At 43.0% G+C, this 20,024-nt stretch overlaps 1 protein-coding gene across 1 annotated transcript in view; it reads right to left on the bottom strand.

Annotated features, from left to right (window-relative positions):
• LOC115588282 (rho GTPase-activating protein 20-like) overlaps positions 1-16,020 on the bottom strand; it is a 61,719-nt gene extending 45,699 nt beyond the window's left edge. The window contains exon 1 of the mRNA XM_030428767.1: positions 15,571-16,020. Within this exon, the coding sequence (XP_030284627.1) occupies positions 15,571-15,687 (117 nt within the window). The 5' untranslated portion in view covers positions 15,688-16,020. The remainder of the gene's footprint in view (positions 1-15,570) is intronic.
• Positions 16,021-20,024: the final 4,004 nt, after the last annotated feature.

Here is a 20,024-nt window from a genome sequence, read left to right as displayed (position 1 = left end):
AGGTTGTCATGACGGCACTGAGATGTCAGATGACATGGATGGATTGCTCTCAAACAGTTTGACCTTCGTGCGGAGGATCAGCGGGCGACTCAGAAGCAGCATGCGGGAGCTCGCTCAGACATTTTTGTTGGCTTCCCTAAAGATCCGAGAACGAGGATGGCTGCCAGTGAAACGGCAACTTGTGTGGCTGTAGTGGGCGGGGAGCTGCACATTTAATGCAATCAGTCAATTAGCCTACAATTGTCATTTGTCAATCGGAAATGTTGAACATTTGCTGGTTCCAGTTTTGCGAAAGACAGACGCTGACTGGCAACAATGGTCACCAGTCCACCTCTCCTTGCTGCCTTGGGTTGTTTAGAAGTGGTCTAAACGTTGACCTTAATGGAGCTATAACTTAAGGTATTGTTACCGGTGCAAATGTTGTCAAAATTTCATTCATCAACATTCATTCATCCAATCAATCAAACTGCCCCCCTGCTAACAAACAATAATGTCACGAACCAGACAAGGCCATGTGATGTATGCTCATATCCGGCCATTCGGCTGAGCCCTCTGAGGGGGCTTTAAAACCCCTGACCTCGTCAGACCTGGCAGCATGGCATCTGACAGCTTGACAAGGTGGAGCAAGGAATTAGGCTGGTCCGAAAACAACACTTCCCTCAGCGTCATCATCGTGGTACTTTCTCGTCAGGTTTTGAATGTTCAAAAACAGCTCGCGAAGGAAATGTTGAGGGGAGTTCCTCATCATGATCTCTTCTGGTGTCTGTCTGAGAAGCTCGACACAGCCTTCTGTGGAGTTTCTGCAGAGATCTCTTGTTAATACTGCAATCTCCTTCTGCTGTTTGATTCAGATGCAGATGGATTTTATTTTCATCTCCAATATCTCTTTAAGAAATGCTGTTCATGATAATCCCTACCTGATATGATTGCATGATAACGGTCTAGTAGGTCCCTTACATCTGAAGGGGACAGTCAGCTAGTGGAAAATCCGGCGGGAACCAAACAAGATTATTCTTGGTTCTATACTGCACACAGATTCCTCTTCATGTCAGATTCGCCCAAAGTTTAGCCACGAATGATTTGTAGCCGACTGGGCATTTATTGTTATGAGAGAGTGGATCACTTGAGCGTCCCCTTCAAAAGGCCACAGAACAATATTGACTTGATTGTGATTGTCATTGACTAATGTGTCTGAGAGGACAGCAGGGAGACAGGAGGAGAGAGAGAGAGAGAGAGAGAGAGAGTCGCTCTGGATTGATGACAGCACTTGCTCTCTCGCTCTCTGCTGGAGGAGTCAGACAGGCCGCTGAGGAAGAGAAGCTAATCAGCTGGCTCAGAGGAGGGGATGAGTGTGTTTATGTATACTTCAGTCAGCAGCCTTAACCTTTTATCGCTCAGGGCGTATATATGCGTGTGTGTGTGTGTATGACTGCAGGGGAGAGAGTGTGCGTCTGGCTGTAAAGTCCGTCTGCCAGCGTGCTTGAGTGTAGATGGTGTTTGTGTGAGCGCGTCAGTCGGCGCCCGCATTCACAGCGTCGGCAGGACCCTGTGTGTGAGCTCCTATCACTACCAGCCGTCTCTTATCAGCCCACCGGAGGTTAAAGGTCGAGGGGGTCAAAGCCTGCATTCCACCAGAGGTCAGGATCATTAGTGGGCGCTGGACTCAGCCAACGGCCATGACAGAGATGTATAATTTCAGCATATCGTTTTTAGGTTTTACATCTATCCGATAGTTACGTCGTCTCAAACTCAGAATGAACTTCCTCTCCTTTGTGATGAACACCATTAAGAGCCAACCATCGGGGGTCAAAGGTCGGCGGCCGACAGTAGAAGACTGGGCTGAGCATGAATGTGACGCAGGGCTCACATGAGTGTAGAGACATAATGAATAACAGACACTCGGTGGTGGAAGAAGTTTAGACTATTTACTTCAGCAGAAGTAACAATATCACAGTGGATAAATACTGTTTCAATCAGCCTGCAATAAACATCTGACTTGAGTAAAAGTGCATACACAGCAAAATATACTGACAGTAAATGAAGTAAAAGCACTCAAGATGGCCCCATTCAGAGTGTACAAAAGTCTCTCCAACATTAGTTCAGACTCAGACTGAGTAAGTCTACCTGTGACAGATTATATACCTGATTCATTTAGACCAATTCATCTGGAAGCATTCAGTTCAATAGATGAACTTTTTAAAATGTTTTGGGTGTTTTCAGAATGCTTGGCAGACCTGGATTAGGTTTCAAATCTTGATCTGAAGTAACTAAAGTAAAGTAGTAACTATCACCATGAAGAAAATGTAGTTAAGTATGATACAAATGTAGTGGAGTAAAAGTATAAAGTATCCTAAAATATAAATCCTCAAGTTAATTACAAGCAGCGATGTGACGTCGATAAGTACATGAATTTAAGTACTTATGTACAGTTTGAGGTACTTGTACTTTAGCTGACTTTACACTTCCACTCCACTGAATTTGGAGGTAAGTATTGTACTTTAACTCAAAGAGTTATTTGATACTTTTAGTTGCTAGTCACTTTGCAGATATAATGCTGCATTAGAACCAAAGACACACATTTTTAATTCATTTATTCTATCAACAATCAAATAATTTAAACACTGATTCTGATGATCAGAAAATCCTCTTTTCAAACTTGAACACATTTAACATCGGACACTAAAAGAGTTTTGAGCCAATGCTAATGACATGGGTGACTTTTACTTTTAATTAAAGTAGTATTTCAAAAAATATATATCTTTACTTTGGCTCAAGTATGACTTCTGGGTACTTCTTTTTTTTTTTTACAACACTGAGCACAAGTATCTCAAGATTGTGCTGAAGTTAAAGCACTAACCCTCCACCGCCGCAGAGAGTAGAGCACAGTACGGGGATCACAGGTCCTACGAACATTTTGGTTCTTTCCGTTGTGAAATAACACAAATGAGTCAAACAGTCAGTCTGTAGCACTGACGCTGAGTGAGGATGGAGGCTGTGCAGCAGCTTGTCGGGGACAGCGAGAGAGAGGCCGGTCTGAGGACGAGGGAGCGGCTCCCTAACGTTGTAATTTGACGGGATCCTGTTCCGCTGCGGCTTCACTAACCCCGTCATGAACAGGGAAGGCACGGTCTGGATTTTATTAAAAGGCAAGGATGTGTGTGTGTGTGTGTGTGTGCGTGTGCGTGTGCGTGCGCGTGTCTAAATGAGACTCGATGGCACGTCTTGGCTGTACACTTCCAGAAATAAACCAGGATCTGGACCAGAATTGCAATGTTGAACTTTTTTCCATTTTCTAGCCACAATTAACCCGCCTTAATTTAGGAGCACACACACAAACTGCGAACACATGGCTACACACACGGCCACAAGCCCAGTAATCACATGCTGAACTTACACACACTCACAGTCAGAAAAATGTGTTGATGGTGCACAGAAACACACTCTCTCCCTCTCCGCTTCCAGGGGAACGCCTGTTGCTATTTTTAAAACGCGCTGCAGAACCTCTGTGGAGCCGGGAGGTGCTGTAATCGGTTTGGTTTTCTTCCTTGCTGCACATTCAGTCATGTGTCCTGTCAAAACAAAGCTGCGGAGAAACGTGCAGCGGCGGGCGGGAGCCAACTGTACATAACTGGACACACAATTCATCCCTCTGTGTCGGCATCAGTGTGCATGTTTGAATGTGTGTGTGTGTGTGGGTACATCATACTATAACATCATCGGCAACTTTTGTAAGTTTACAGCATTCAACAGGTAGAGCATCGAATACAGTGGGCAGCCCTGATATTTTAAGCAAATCATCCTAAAACAAAGCTCCTGGACCTTGAACCATCGAAATAACCGGACAGACTCTTCAAAGTAGTGGCTGCATGCAATAATTACCTCGGATCAGTTCCAAAAATGAGCCCTGCGCTCTCCCAGAAGCAGAGGATGGCTCCTAGTTTGAATGCTGGTAAATCGGCTGAATAACATATTTTTTGTATCCACGATATCATCACATAATCACAACCCGAATATGACCGACACCATTTTCTGTTTACTCATACGCAGTTCTGTTTTTAAGTCAAAGAAGGGAATTAAAGGGTGAGAAATGCCAGAAACAGGGTGACCTAAGGCCAGGAAAGTATTGAGTGGAAACAGTGAACCTTAGCATGGAGGTATGGTGCATGCAAAAATAGCATCATATACAGCAGATCCAGCTGTTATTTATATTTTCTGTTACAAGCCATTTAGTGGTAACTGAACTTGTGCATTTTTACAAACACTCCTACTAATCTCCAAACTCTATCTTTCCATTTTGTTCGTATCAAGATGTAAAGATTGGTTTATCTTTATTTTTGACCCTGTTGGACAGATAAAGACCATTTGTGTTTGCGGCTGGTGATTTTGCTCCTGATTGTGTCTGTTACTTTGCGGACTGTAACTTCAGATTCTATGAGTGCCGGTGCAGCCCTCTAAAGTTCTTACATTCATCCGTTTTATCTATCCGCTTGTTATCTAGACAATTTTTTTAACTTGTGTAACGCAAGTAACAACATGTTTGTTCTGAATAACTGTAATCTAAATACAAAATCTAGGAACAGTCATGCATTACAGATCAATGTGCAGCCTACACTGGTTACAGCATTAATTTCCATTTATATGTTTGCCTTCTAAAGATAGTGGGAGGAGGGCGAAGCAGGATTTTGGGTTCATGCTCCACAGGGTCAACACACAAAATGCACCCACTTTTGAGATCATGGCAACAACGCAGACGTTCAAGTTTACTGACTGACACAATGCAACAGTGTGAACACACTGCATCCTTAAACTGCTAATTAGTAGGCAGAATAGCTCGAGTTCTGTGGGCGGTGCTACTTAATTTTTCTGTTCAACCATGACATCTATCACTGCCCTAAACTGACTCCCAACACTTCCTCTGCTTTTTGATTGTCTGAAACGAAAAATCACATCAGGTTTTGCCACTGACCTCAAAATTGGGATCATTTCACAGTCAAAGTTCACAGAAGAAAGTGTGTGTTTCAACAAATGTGTATGTGTGTGTGAGAGAGAGAGAGAGAGAGAGAGAGAGAAAGGCACATGTGTGTGTTTCTTTGAAGACGGTCATACAGAGGAGACTAATGGACAGTTAGCAGCGCTCCGTAAAGGGGCAAAGGGACACTCACACACACAAACACACACACACACACACACACACACACCCCACACACACACACGCACACACACACAAAGGCTACAAATGTAAGTATTCCCATAAGTCATTAAAGCCTGTGTTGCCATAGCAGAGCTCCAGCTACTGTGGAGGAGATGTGGTGGCATCATGCAACGAGCCTCAGACTAAAAATAGCTCAGATGAACTGAGCGACTTGTCGTTCTCTCTGTTTTTATCTCAACCTCTCTCCTTCTCGGTAAGCAACCCTTCAGCCCTCTTAATCAACATGTGGAGAGCCACTGTCTTCTCTCGCTCCATCATCTCCGCTTGTCGGCTTCAACAGAAATGAAAGAGAAAGACCGAGAGAAACTTTAATCGGTTTTGACACGATCTATAATCTGGTTTAATATCTGGAGATGAGTCAACTTTGCCCTAGTGGACTACATGATGCACTCTGCAGTCACTCGCATGATTCTGTTTGCAGTGGAAAGCTGCGAGGCGTTGTGGAAAAAGAGCTGACATGGTGCAGACACCTTCCCCTGAGCAAACAAAGGTGCAAAACATTCATCTGCTCATTCCCTTTGGACCTGTCTGCAGAGTCAATGCAGCACATCTTTTTGCAGACGCTATCCGTGTTCTCTAAAGCCTTCCTGTCAGCAGCACTGTAAACCACCAGATTAATCTGTGGTATTTATCAAGCAAAACTCATCATCTGCCCCCGTTGTCTGTGTCCCCACAGAGACGCTGTGGCTGTGACATTTTGAGCAAAGGAGATCTCTCTGATCAGAACACAGGCAGCCACCGCAAAGACTGGCAGTAGTCATTTGGTTTCATCTCACCAATATTAGACATCTGTCTAACAGGAAGCTATATGTGATATCAGAAAGCCTGCAATATTCATCTACCCACTGTTATGTGTTGTTGTCTTAAACACTTGCACAGCCATGATGAAGTGTGTTTGCAGAGGTTTGTCCTATAGTGAACCCTTTTACGTTTGAAAGGTGAATGCCAGAAATATTCTGACTAACAAGGAGAGAGAGGAAGCTAATCAGGACAGCAATCCAGCAAAAACAGCTGTTTAGAGAGGTTATGTATCGCCTTTCTGAATGATGGAACAATAACACGCTTTATCAATTTATAATTCGCTTTTGGGGCTGGAAATTGAAATCAGAGGCCAAGAATTTCCGCATTCTGGCAAGGCGATCTTTAAAACATTTGTATTGATCCAACAAGGACAAAAAAAAAAAAACCAGTGTCAAGATTTTTCAGATACACATCAGTAGCAGTTGCTGCAGAGCCACATGATGCCACGGCACCACAGAATGTTGCAGCTGATTGTCTTGTAAACGCCACAAACCAAAATTCGAATGTTACAAGGCAAACACCGAAGCCTGCGATCTCTCGTGTAGCAACACGAAAAATGTTTACAACTTTCCAAAACCCCTCTGCTGTGTTGTCTGAGAGCGTCTGACCTAAACCCTTCCCTGCTATAAAAACATTTTTCCTGCTGCGTTCCGCCACATTTTCCTGAGCGCAATAAAATATATCATCCGCCGTTCTTTTTCCCTCCTTACTTCTCTCTGCTGTAATCCATCCCTGAGAATTCTTAAGCCAGATCACGCAAAGGCTTACAGATGAATCACTTTCTCCAATGTGTCTTTTTCTTTCTTGTTTTTTTTTTTTCCCTGTCTGTTTGGGTCACCCCACACATCTCCCTCCTCTACATAGATCCCATCTCTCCGTCTGTAGTGGACTCTTTCTCGCCTCCTATGGAGAAAATTCACAGAAACTCTGCTGGTGTATTATTTTGTTCCTATCTTCTCTACAACCCGCAATGCTATCAGGTTACACACACTGTGTTCGCACTGTTTATGTGTGTGCAGACCTCAAACAGCATGGATGAAAGTAGAGCTTTGCATGTTTTTACACTAGGTCACCCTCAAAAACCCATAATAATAACCCAGCCTAATGATCAAATTACTTCACGGACGGCTTAGGAGTGGGCCCCCACGTCTCCACGCACACATGCACACACATGCACACATTTACCCACACACTACGACAACAAAGCAAAAGCCCAATCTAAGTCTTCCATCTCCCTCTAACACTCTGGAAACAATCTGGACGAGCTCATCCGCTGCAGAGCTACAAGGCTCTCACTCTCTGAAGATAGGCTGCTGATAGGACGGCAGTTGTGTTTGGTTGCATCGCTATAGAAACAGGAAGTGGCATACTGTTTGGCCAAGCACACACACACTCCTCAGTCACTGCTTCATCCTTGCCATCGCTGATATTTTTACAATTATCTGAACCCGGTGGCTGCAGGATACATGAAACATACCACAGTCTCTACGCAAATAAGGTTTTTAGTTTGAGTGTCATTCTCAGCCAAAATTAATAATGAGGTTTTTTTTGTGATCGATTAGAAGCAAAACACTACTTGACCAATGCAGATATTCTACCAACAGTAGTGCCTCTTGTGAAAATAGCTGTGTCACTCAGTCACACATGCAGGTTGCAGGATGCAGCTCCCTCTTTTGCAGTAAAGTCGTCGTGCTGCTTAGGATGACAAATTGTTTTGTTAAATGACCAAATGTTTGCATTGTGGTAACTGATCCCCGACATTTGACACCCCTTCATTTCTAGGTATTGTATCATGTAAAGAATCAAAAACCCTGCATGCAAAAACCAACAAGTCAAAAGACACTGCTGCTGCTTTAACAAGTAAAGATATAATACCCTGCCGGTATGATAAGGACTGTGGGAACTTCATGTATGCACCTCATGCGTGGTAACGCCCTTATCAGTAAGACCACACAGAGCCATTTGTGAAGCCGCACAAGTTTAAGGCGAGTACCACAAAGACATTATTAGAGAGCACACAACAGAGAGAACAGAGAGGAAGCTCTTGAAATCCTGCAGGGGTTTAAAAGTACATCATCAGACGGGTTCATCATATTATTTAAAGCTGCTCAAAGTATGTAATTTTATTTGGTGATTCTGGCGGCCCCTGTGGACAGCTATGGTATGAGCAGGGTGAAGTGGGCAAGTTCTCTGTAATTATAATGGTGTACAGTGTGTAATATGTAGTGGCATCTAGCAGACTTGGCAGGAATGGAATATAATATTCTCAAGTATGTTTTAATTTGTGTATAATCACCCAAAAATAAGTACACAAGTTTAGTTATCATTCACTTAGAATGACGGCTTATATCTACATAGGGGACCACAGAGGATGCCATGTTGCTGCAGTAGCGCTGAACAGACAATCCTGGCACAAGTGAGTGCTGTTCATGTTTTGTGTGGCCGCCGGAAATGACCAGGATGGAAGACAAAGAAGAAGAAGAGCACGTGGCCGCTGTTTCCTGCCAAACAAACTGTATTGTGACAAGTGGCGGTAAGTATTGCGGATCATATTTATTTTGTGTAAGAGAAATCACAGTGCCGGTAATTGCTGTTGAAGAAACGAAAACTGTAAGACGCTACCTGCTAGACAGGTAAGAGTGATGTAAAAGATTACACTCGACCGTAATATATATTTCCCCTAGCTGCTGATGATACAGAACCTAGATAATGTACAATGTTTATTAGCAGTACAATAGTTTCAATGAAAAGTAATGCTAATACGTACAACGTTATATATTGGAACAGTAGCCTCAGGATGTGCCTCTCAGAGAAGTCTGCTCATCACTGCTCATTAAAAACTTAATAACTAAATACCTCTTCACTTCATCACTTGAATTCGTAGAATTACTCGACGCTGTTGTTAACAAGTCTATACTTAGAAAATTAGTTTCTTGTCTGCAAAAGCCACCGTAGCTTCAAGAGCTTCTCCAATGTCTTTGGAAACGGAGGGGTGAGCGCAAGAGTCTTGAGATCTATAACCTCACCGCTACATGCCGCTAAATATTTGATATGTTACACACTGTAACTGTAATAAAATGTTTCAGGGTAAGTAAAGGTGCAGTCTGTCATTTTTTGTTCAGGCTGTTCTGAATCGGTTCATGGCCACAGCAGCAGAGGGAGCTACCTCTCTCTCTGTAGTTGTTAAAGTTATAGGAGGGGCGGCCAAAACCTGTCAGATGCCATCTCATCAAAAACTTGATCCCTTTTCCTCCTTGTATCCTATCCTTGCTCCCTTCCCTAACGACCAACACTAACCTCGTCCTCTCCTCCCTTTTTCTGTCTCTACCCTGAAGCGTCACCTCCTCCTGTTGCTCTCTAACCTGGGAACCCAGGGTCAGTAGGATATAATCCCTCCTCTTACAGCTGGCCTAATACCTTCTGCCGCCACCCTGATGTCTCAGACTTCACAACCTGCCGTGTCATAACCACCGACTGAAGCCGTGGAGACTTAATGCACCCTGACGTTGAATCACCTGCTCTTGTTCTCTTTAAGGAAGTAAAGCTCTGATGATGACATGCAAGGAGGGTTCATCGAGGCATCATGGCCACCCATGATGGGAGGAAGCTGAGAGAAATTGTAGAGAAAAACTTTAGTTGATCAGGAAACAGAGTGCGTGGATCTGAAGTGGATCCTCAAGGGTTTAATCAATGGTGGGTCCCACTTTGATCACAATGGGGAAATTCACATCGGCCAAAGAGAGTGTCATGTCTGATACTGTTTTTACACCAACATTTACACCACCAACATTTACGAGTTTGCAGATGTCTTGCAGGTTTTTCAACAACGGTTAAACCCACAAAAAAATTATTCAGTTGACTTCTTTGCAAGGGGAACCAGAGAACAATAGAAAGCAGGACATACATGCTTCAAGCTAACGATGGAAGCTCCTCAGGCATGAGACATCTCGCTTCTTTCTCAACACTGTAGATGTGCAGTACCGATCCGGCAGCTGACAAGGATCTTTTACTCTTAAATACAAGTCTTAAGACAAGTCTTCAATGACAAGTCCAAGTCTCAAGTCTCAGGTTGTATCAAAATAAGTCTCAAGCCTTCGAAGAGTCCCAAGCAGGGCTGTAAACTAACTTTTTGGCTCACCTGCCAAGGGGACCGGTAGATGAAAGAATCTACCGGCCAAGTACATTTTTTACCGGCCAAAAAATAAATTGCCTCTTTTGTTGCATATACATCTGTTTCAGTACTTTTCATGGAGATAACAGTATTATACACCAATACATGCTTAGAAAAGAGGCCAAAGTATTATTTAGAAATACATTTTAATATTATTAATTACATTTCATAACATTGCAAATTGAAAACTTGAACAGTGCAAAACTTTGACAAAGGAAACACTCATTAATTAACTATCAGGCTCTGTAATAGACTTGTCAGTGGCGACTGTACCATAATAACATTTACACTGGATTTGATAGACCCATGGTTTTACACGTTTTGTGACGTGACAACTGTTCTCATATTAAGCCACTTGATTATCATACTGAAACCTAATTGAAGGAAGTCGTTTAGAAATTATGCGCAACTCAAGTACAACTTCCCTCAGCTCATGAGTTAGAGGTGTCGTCATTGCTGCGCTCGAATCACAGTCACTGCGCCAAACTTTTGAAGAGCGGTGACGCGCACGCTACGTTGCTTCTGATGGGGAACTATTTCCTACAGCGGTGACGTCGGGGGAGCTACTTCAGTGCGACACACAACAAATAGCCGGTTTAGCACTAACGTTTGCTACCGTCATAATTTATCACTTTACAGCTACTACAATGTTTTGCTATATCATGCATAATTTATTGCAAGAGCACAACCATCGGGGAAAAAACATTTACCTGCCCCGTGGCATGTATCCCTCCAAAATGAAGTTGCCAGGGGAATATTTTAGTCCCTTTCTCGAGTGGCGAACGCGAGTTTACAGCCCTGGTCCCAAGTATTGCCAGAGCAAGTCCAAGTCAGGTCTCAAGTCCTAAAGGGTCAAGTCTGACATTGAAGTAATTAATTACTTTATATTACATTACCAAGCCCTCTAAAAGTCCCTCTGGTCCATACTAAGCGAGGTGTGTGGCTTTACAAGACCTGCCTGATGACATTTCATTCATTGTTTGGATTTTCATCAGGCCAAAATGTCTTTGTTCTCAAGTCTTTAGGGAGACGAGTCTTACAGCAGTCGATTTCAAGTCAAGTGTTAAGTCTTAATTTGTGTGACCTCAGAATGACTTGAGTCCAAAGTCTCAGTCTGCAGCTCGGATAAACACCCCACAGCATTGATGCTAAAACACAAAGCCCCCCTAGATCAAACACATTCCCACCCCCCTCCATCTTTTCCCAACAAGCGCACCAAGCTTTAGCTCTGAAACATCTGAAGGTCACAGTTTTCAAAGATGTGACTTGATTTCTGTTTTTTTTTTTCAAGACTCTGGTGGGATTCCCCATCAAACAAGGACGCAGTGGGGAGATAAAACACCAAATCATCCACAGGAAATCTTCTACACACACAAACGCACTCACACACACACACACACACACACACACATACTGTACATGCATTAAATCAGTCACGTGAAAACTATCGCATACCCTCATATAGCATGATTGTTAACCCCTGAACCCTAACACACACACACACGCACACACAGACAAGCACACACAGGGCTGAATATATACACAGGCACCATACATGTCTAAATACATATACATCAGTATGGCCTGATCTGTTATGACTTAGGGGCAGTAATGATATACCTCGAAGACTCAGGAGATAACTTTAATGATATACTGAGCTTCACGGCTTTTGAACTTCAAACTCTTAATGCACATGTGTGTGCGTGTGTGCGTGTGTGTGTGTGTGCATGCACACATGTTGATGGCTGTATATCTGATGTAGCATCAGACCCGAGGCTCATACCATCACTGGGCTGTGTTGAACACAAACAGACCATCGTTCCCAGCACACACTGACCTCTGAGTCACACAACCTTCTCCATGGTTTTTCCTCCTCTACCTGCTCAAATATGTTGAAGCTAGAGTATTAAATTTTTAGCTCCTTAACTACAAATCATCAGTGCGTCCAGGCGGGAATTGCTTGAACAGTTACTTCACAGAATAAAAATCAACAAGGAGACTATTGGTTGCTTATCCATTACAATAAACCTTCAGTTGACATTTGTCGCTGCTACCTTATTGCTGTGTGCTAATGCTGCTTAAGTCTGGGTTATTGGCATGGTGTTTCCTGAGAATGACAAACGTTTGACAAGATGCAGACTGCCTGTTGACTGAAATGGTTTACAGAACTCAAACAAGTTTCAAGAGCGTGCTAATTCTTTTTTCAAATTTCACTGGAACAGTTGAACAGTGATGTAAGCTACCTGTGCTTCATAGTACTTGGGCGAAATGTTGATTAGCAAAACAGTGAGTCCATCATGGTCCAGGTCAGAATCAGTCTCCTGCCTTTCGGAGCTGAACACACTGTTGATTCAAAATTTCACTGAGAAAAACAACATTTAAATGTAATGGCAACATTAATGCCCCAAAATGAGTCTACATATGTTTCAGTTAGTGGCAGGCAGCTAAAATGGCAGAAGGATAAATTAAAGAGCCTAACTGGATTTTGGGGGCGCTGCTGGTATCCATTGTTGGGGATTTTTTTGCAATGATCCATCAATGTGCAATGTGGCCAAGATATGTGATGGAGGCATGATATTTTAAAGTTAAACAATAAACTTGATCATCTATAATGACATCAGTGGACTGACACAGTAAACTAAACAGAGAATTTAATGCTCAGAAATTACCCTGAGCAACTTTTTCCGCATCATTATTTTTCCCAACTGCGCATATCGGCAACAAAAATGTAAATCCCGATATATCTGTGATGGGCCAATATCGGCTGATATAATATCAGCCAACCAATACATCTGTTAGGCGCTAATCACTTACTCCAACTTGTGCTTTAATTGTAAATAACGCACTCAGTGAATGGGAGTTGTTAGTTTCCACAGATCTGCTACAGATTAGTTCACATTGCATGTTTTTGTGGTTCTTTTTTTATTGTTTGTTCTGATAACAACACAGCGGTGGATCGTTGCGGACGTAGTGTGCTCCACCATAGGGCACATGAAGTCATCGGGGATCATTAGTGCGTCTGTGTTTCAGGTGTGAGATGTTTATGGCCGGGACCTCCAGTGATTTTCAGAAAGGAGTTTAAAAACAACAAAGATTAACAATGAACTCACGGCCAAGTGGGACACTTTGAGGGCATGCCACTGCCGGCTGCGTGCCTGCTCCTTTACAGCACTGACCTGTTGAGCTAAGACAAAGGACAACAGCGGATCTGCCAGAATGAGGCTGCTAGCTCACCCGAAAATCTAAAATCACATTTCAGTGAATTATATTTCTCAGTGAAAATAAAAAATATAGGTGAAAAATATGTAATATATAAAACGAGAAATGCATGTGGAACGTTTCTTTTTTACGACCTTTGAGACGGTGTCACAAAGTAGAAGTAGGAGATGCAACCTCAGTATTATAGGCTACTGCTGAAGGAATTATTGAATTTTGCGAAACTAATTAACGATTGCTTATTTTTACATTTGAAAGACCAAATCCATCTATTTGTGCCATCTGTTGACTTATATGAATGCTTCTAGCTTCACAGAAATGTATTATGCAGCAGCAGCCCCTCAGCCAGGTTTCTGAACAAAGGGCCAGCGGTCTCCCTCCACACAAAAACAGCATTCCTCTGCGTCTGTCCGGTCTGTGAGCCACCTCACGTGATGCCACCTGACTTCCTACTGTACACACTGACTCACACTTACACCTCTGTAATCCCCATCAGTCCACATTTAATGTGTGTGCCCATAACATATCCAGAGGTTTACAGAATAACCTGAACACTCCATTGGCCCGCTAAAACACTGTGGCCATAACTCTCCTCAAACTCTCAAATAACTTTTAGGGTTTTGTAAGTTGATAAATATCTACATCAGTGTAAACCCTTTAGGGAGCATTGCAGTAGTCCATGTTTATGATTAATCACAGTCATAAATAATCTTTATAAGCAACCATAAAACATTTGATAGCCGGTGTTTCTTTCAAAAGGGAATCAAATGGACAGATGCATTAAAGTTGGACGGCTGCCTGACCGGTCTTAGAGAAGTGTTGGTCGACTGCTGCCAGTGTTGATCATAAGCAGACGTCTTCACAACCACCTGAACCCAATTCAGTGGTATCTTTTCCACAGGGGCCAAAAACGTGTCTGAAACTACAATACATCAGGTATCACTTTGTTTTCATAGTCCACTGTTGACTCTAACAGCCGTGTATCAGCTGACTGCCGTGAAGTGTTTCAACAACCATCAAATACTCAACATTATAGTGGCAATTTATAACAGTGCACCTGCTCAGGTTCCCCTGAGGACACAAGTAGCAAACACAAAGTAAAAAAAGCCATCTAAAAGTCTGCTCTTGTACTGTAGACTCACAGTTAGCATGGTGCGTTACATAAAAGATTGAACATACTGTCTACATAATTGTGTTTCTGTTTAAAGCACTGCCCTGTGAGATGATTGTGATATCCTGGATGATCAGCACTTTGCTTAACATTTTAGATTTCATCAAATCTGAATTTACCTTCCTCCAACACAGAGGAAGAGGTGGATCCATCCGAAATCAGACATTAATTAATGCAACATTAAAGTAAGTGTCACCCAACACAAACAGTGTTCCTCTCTGCTAATTAAGCACAGACCTGTTGCAAGACAACGCAGGGCAGAACTGGGAAAAAAACACACCACTTTGAGCGTTTTGAGCATCTGGCAGCGAGGCTCAGACCCTCCTCGAACAGCTCAGCTCTTTGCAATCACATACAAATCTCTTTTGGTCTGCTGGCTTTCACAGAGGCACAGTGAAGTGGTTGTAATAACGGTTGAACTTATCCTCCTAAATACCACCGGCATTATGTGTACTTTATTGTATTGTAGAGATTTGTATCAGCATGAAAACCCACAGAGTCCACGGTTATGAAACGAGGATTAAGCACACTTCTGGCCCTGGTTTCCAGCCTGCGGCCTGCAGTATTCTGTGTGTATATGTCTTTTTGTAAAGCACGTTGTGGCTGTATTTGAAAACTACTAGTAATATTTATCAGTGTCATGATGATACTATCATTTCTATCTTTCAGAATGATGCTGAATAGCCAATACACATCGTCACACATAATAATGAGTTTCATAAAAAAATCCCCAATGGCTGATGTGAAATCTTACGTTTGTTTCCAAAAGTTATTCATTCATTTTCTGTGAGTAAGAAATAAACAGTATTTCATTCCTGATTTGACCATTTTTACACTCAAACGCAACAAGTAGGAGCAACCAGCAGGAAAAAACATTCTAGTGTGTGTCCTGTGAAGTGATCAGTGAATCTCAGGAAGATTTTATTATTAGAAGCTGATTGTCAAACCTCCCTCTGTCCCCGTTCAACTGTAAAGGAAAAGAGCCCAAAGAAATCTTACTTTGATGCTGTAAAACTCCACACAGCTCCCGGCTCTGCTCCTGGCAGCGTTCACTTGCGTGTCCTCCATCCCTACTAACATCTCCATGTCTGAAAACCTCTGTCCTCCTGCTGGCATCGTGCAGGACTGCGGGTGTGTGTCTGTGTCAGAGTCAGATGTGCTTGGCTTGCGTCCTCCCTCTTTGAGTTTAGAGTCTTGCTTCCTGTCTTCCTTTCCCTCTGTGTATCTTCTGCTCTTCTTCTTCTTCTTCTTCTTCTTCTGGTCTTCTTTGGAGGTCCCAGGTTCAGAGGCCTCCTCTTCCACACCTTCAGCTATAGAGGTCCGTTGAGATGAAACAGGGAAGTTTCATTCAGCTGAAAACAATCTGTCCATCAACAAGCGAGAAAAATATGACTGTCTTTAACTCGGCTCACACACTCTCAGCCTCTCTGCTGCTGCCTGACTGCAAGGTGTTTGGTCCTGTCCAGTCAGTGACACCCCCCCCTTCCACTCCCCGGTCATTCCATGTCCAGACAAGCCCGTCTGGTCCCATTGGCTAGTCAGGTGGAACAGGGCAAACAGGGGGAGGGGCTGAGGGGAAAAAGGAGGAGGAGGAGGAGGAGGAGGAGGTATACAGAAATGGATGAAGGGGGGTTATAGAGGGGACTGACAGCGTCCCCCAAACTGTCACAGAGACAGAAAAGGAGGGAGAAAATGATCAACTGTGTTCAACTGTGCTGAGAATGAAAAGGGGGAGAAGGGGGTCCAAACTGAGTTGATTTTCACCTCCTCTCTACCGTCCCGAGGTGGAGGGGTCAACAAGAGAGCAGTAGCAACAAGCCTCTTCCTAGACTGTGAAACTAAACACAACAAAGGGGATCTAAGGGGGGGGGGGGGGAGCTACGAGGGCATCCTTGTAGCTTATTAAAATATGCTAAAGTGTAATGAGAGAAGAAGAACATAAACAAGAGAGAGACAGAGAACCCAAATCAGCTAACAAGTCAGACATACTGGTATGTGTGTGTGTGTGTGTGTGTGTGTGTGTGTGTGTGTGTGTGTGTGTCACCCAGTGCTCCCCTCCAAGAACAGATACTGTACCACAGTGGTGTTGTTTTCCTCCACCCATGGCTGCCCCTCTAGCCTTTGGTATTGAAATGCTGATGTGACAGTAGACGTCATTGTGTTGAGCCACATAACCCTAAAACACACACACACACACACACACTCATTTGAACAGGAAGAGGGTGTTTGTGTACAGTATGCTCTCACTGTTATTGTTATCTTTTCTCTGTCTCTCAGATATTTTGGTTGACAACCTAAAGAGCTGATGATGTCCCATCAGCCCCTGCTGTAGTTTGTGTTTGCCTCAAAAGAGCAAACGTTATGGTGCTAACATGCTTAACTAAGAGAAGGGGACATGGTAAACACTACACCTGCATTCCATAATCATGTACCCATTGTCAGCATGGGAGTTGCTGATCTGCCGTTGCCTCCATTGGTACGGTCATCTGTGACTTTGCTGTTATGACTGGAGTGGACTGAACCCCGAGGCCAGGCAGCTGAGATCAACCTGGTGAATACGGCCTCTCACCAGTGTGACCACAGAGACCTCTGAGGCTCAGGTCTGGGGCAGGTAAGTAAGTGATAATATAGCTGTTAGCAAATTTGTTTTTGCTCACCTCACAGCCAAAGTGAATATTTTTGATGTGAAATATTCACAGGCGAGTATTTCACCTTTTCATGTTGTTTATTTGTCGCTTCCCCAGTGTGTAAAGGTTTCACACGTAAGAAAACGTAATCATGAATATTATGTCCGATTTCTGCAAATAGACCCCCATTAATCCTACACAGGGTCCTTTAAATGCTTTCTTCAATTTTGTGATCTCACTCGGAAACCATTTGTACAGGCAATCTCATCACTCATGGAAAACTTCTGTTCTCCCTTAGATATTCTGTCAGTATTGCGCAGCCAGCGTTTGGCTCACATCCCCCCAAAGATGAAGTGTAACCTCAAATTGCAGACATAGACAAATGATCTCTGACATATGAGGCAGGGTTTTCATTTTCTCTTTCCAGGCTGATTGCTTGATTAATGAGCCCGCAGGAAGGAAGGTTGCAAGGTGTTCATTTAACAGTATCATGCGCAATAGGCAACCCTAACCCTTACCCGACAAGGTTACAGTAAAAAAAAAAAATATGATAGTAGATTTGCATGATACAAAAAAGCATTCCCATTCCATGCTTATCCTGTTTCTCCCCCCACCACCCCCGAAAAGCATCCCACTCGTGGTGACGAGCTGCAAACTGCAGAGACTAGGCATTAAGATAAGATAAGATAAGATATTTGGACAGTGTGTGATGGCTTGTTTGGACTCTTTCTCAAACCCGAGCCTAATGCCGTCTCTGGACTCTCTCCCTCCGTGTGTTTAGGTTCTTCTCATTCGCCTCGTGCTTCGGGTTTAACAGTTTATAGAAGCAATGTGTATGTATACGTAAGGATTACACGCCTGCTGCCGTCATGCTGAAAGAACGACGTATCTGTAAAACCCCGAGAGACATTTATTGTAAATTGTACATATCCACTGTACACTGTCGGTTGTCACATAAATGCCCCTAAATTTAGAAAAATAGTCCCTAAAAAAAATCTCCAGATTTAATGTCATCACATGTCTGGAAAATGAAACTAATGACATTAGTCCTTTACGCACACATCACAGTGGGAGACAATGTTCAGGGTCATACATATTTATACCCACAATGCATTTAAAGACCTGGAGTGGTTATGGAAATGCAGTGCAGGTGCTCGGGATGAAAACGTCCATTCAGGTACTGTAGCTGGTTTATCCAATCAAAGCTACCGACTGCCGCGCTGTCTGACTCCATACAAAGGAGACAATCTTACATAAGCCCACCGAATTGAGTGACTGGCCAACCTTTGGTCTGGGCCTGGATTTGACTAATTGGATCATGGCTCACTCAAGCTTTTATAATGCCAAACGGCCAGCTGACAAAGACAAGCAGACAAAGAGTTTAAAGTAGGCAGAGCAATACAAGATGTCTAATTAGCGTCTGCGTGGCGGTCAGCTATGTCTTACTTTAAGCCATCTGATGAATGATCGTACATTATTTGTATCCTTTTAAGTCAGAACGGGATGAATACTTTTATTTCATTATCGTCATTATTACCAGATTATCAGTAGGGAGTTTAGTTATTATTTCATTATTGAATTATTTTGAGAACAAGGAACTGAAACTGTATTGTGCTGGGGATTCACAGAAAATGATGCATACACGGTGCATGCACACACGTGATTTATTTGTCATCACACACCACCGGGTTGAGTAATGAAAGTTTGTAACTCCTTCATTCTACACAAACAAAGAACATATATACATTTATTTAGGCTATAAACATGTATAAATGAACAAGAATATATACCCAGGAAATAATTCTGTAGTATCTTACAAATCTGTGTCTGGGTTGGTGATGATAAAGCTGTCGGCATCTTCACATTTCAAGTTCACCAGCTAAACAGGTAAATACATACATCAGGATGTAAACACAGACTCCAACTCTCCTCGTCACACTGTAGTCCTGCGCTCTGGCGGCTCAGATCACCGGCCTCCCGCCAGGTGCACCAGCTTGAACCGAGATCTTGTGGTGGAGACAGGTCTCTGTAAAGATGTGTACACAACAGTCTACGATATACTGTTGTTTGGGCAACCTGAGTACCTTTCTGTCGATTTTATTTCCCTGCAACTGGCTATCATCCAGGAGCAGCCTTAAATCAAAGCTGGATGGCTCTTATTGCCACTGTCTTCCTCCCTGGGGTGAGAGCTGGTCAGGTTGGATCTGACTTTTGTGTTTTGGCAACAAAGCTGAAAAATGAACAGAAAAGTAACTAAATTGTGTTCGTCATGACATTTAATCATGTTTTCAGAGGAGCTGTGTCAGATTATACCGTTAAATCGTCATTACGAAACGCTGTGATGCGATGACTCCTAACTGTTTGTTTGGATGCACTTAAACTGAGACACAAGGTGCTCTTCTTCTGATGCAATTTTAGCAGAGTAGCTGTTCCAGGCGTGTTTGCTGCGCCCAGTGGTTGCTGCACATCATTTCAAACAGAACTCTGGTTATTATTAATCAAACACAGGTGTTGCAACCTCACCATCAGACAAGAGGGGAAGGTTTTTTAAAATGCATCCTCCCTCTCTCTTTTTCCCAAAGTGGAGTTAATAATTTCTTCATGGAAACAAAGCACTGTTACAGATAAAAAAAAAAAAAAAAGTTCAAAGCCTGACTGCAGTCTGTGATGGGATGTAAACTCTGGTCTCCTGTATGCTCATCCAGCCTCAGCCTCCAAAGAGTCAGGCAAAGGGCTCACTACCTCCTTTATCTTTATGATTACTCTACAACTTCAAGATTACTAAACACATGCAGCTGTCTGCAGTTGCCCCCATTCGTATCATCT

The sequence above is a fragment of the Sparus aurata genome, chromosome 9, assembly GCF_900880675.1.
Source record: "Sparus aurata chromosome 9, fSpaAur1.1, whole genome shotgun sequence".
Classification (NCBI taxonomy): domain Eukaryota; kingdom Metazoa; phylum Chordata; class Actinopteri; order Spariformes; family Sparidae; genus Sparus; species Sparus aurata.
This window is presented reverse-complemented; position numbering and strand designations above follow the sequence as displayed.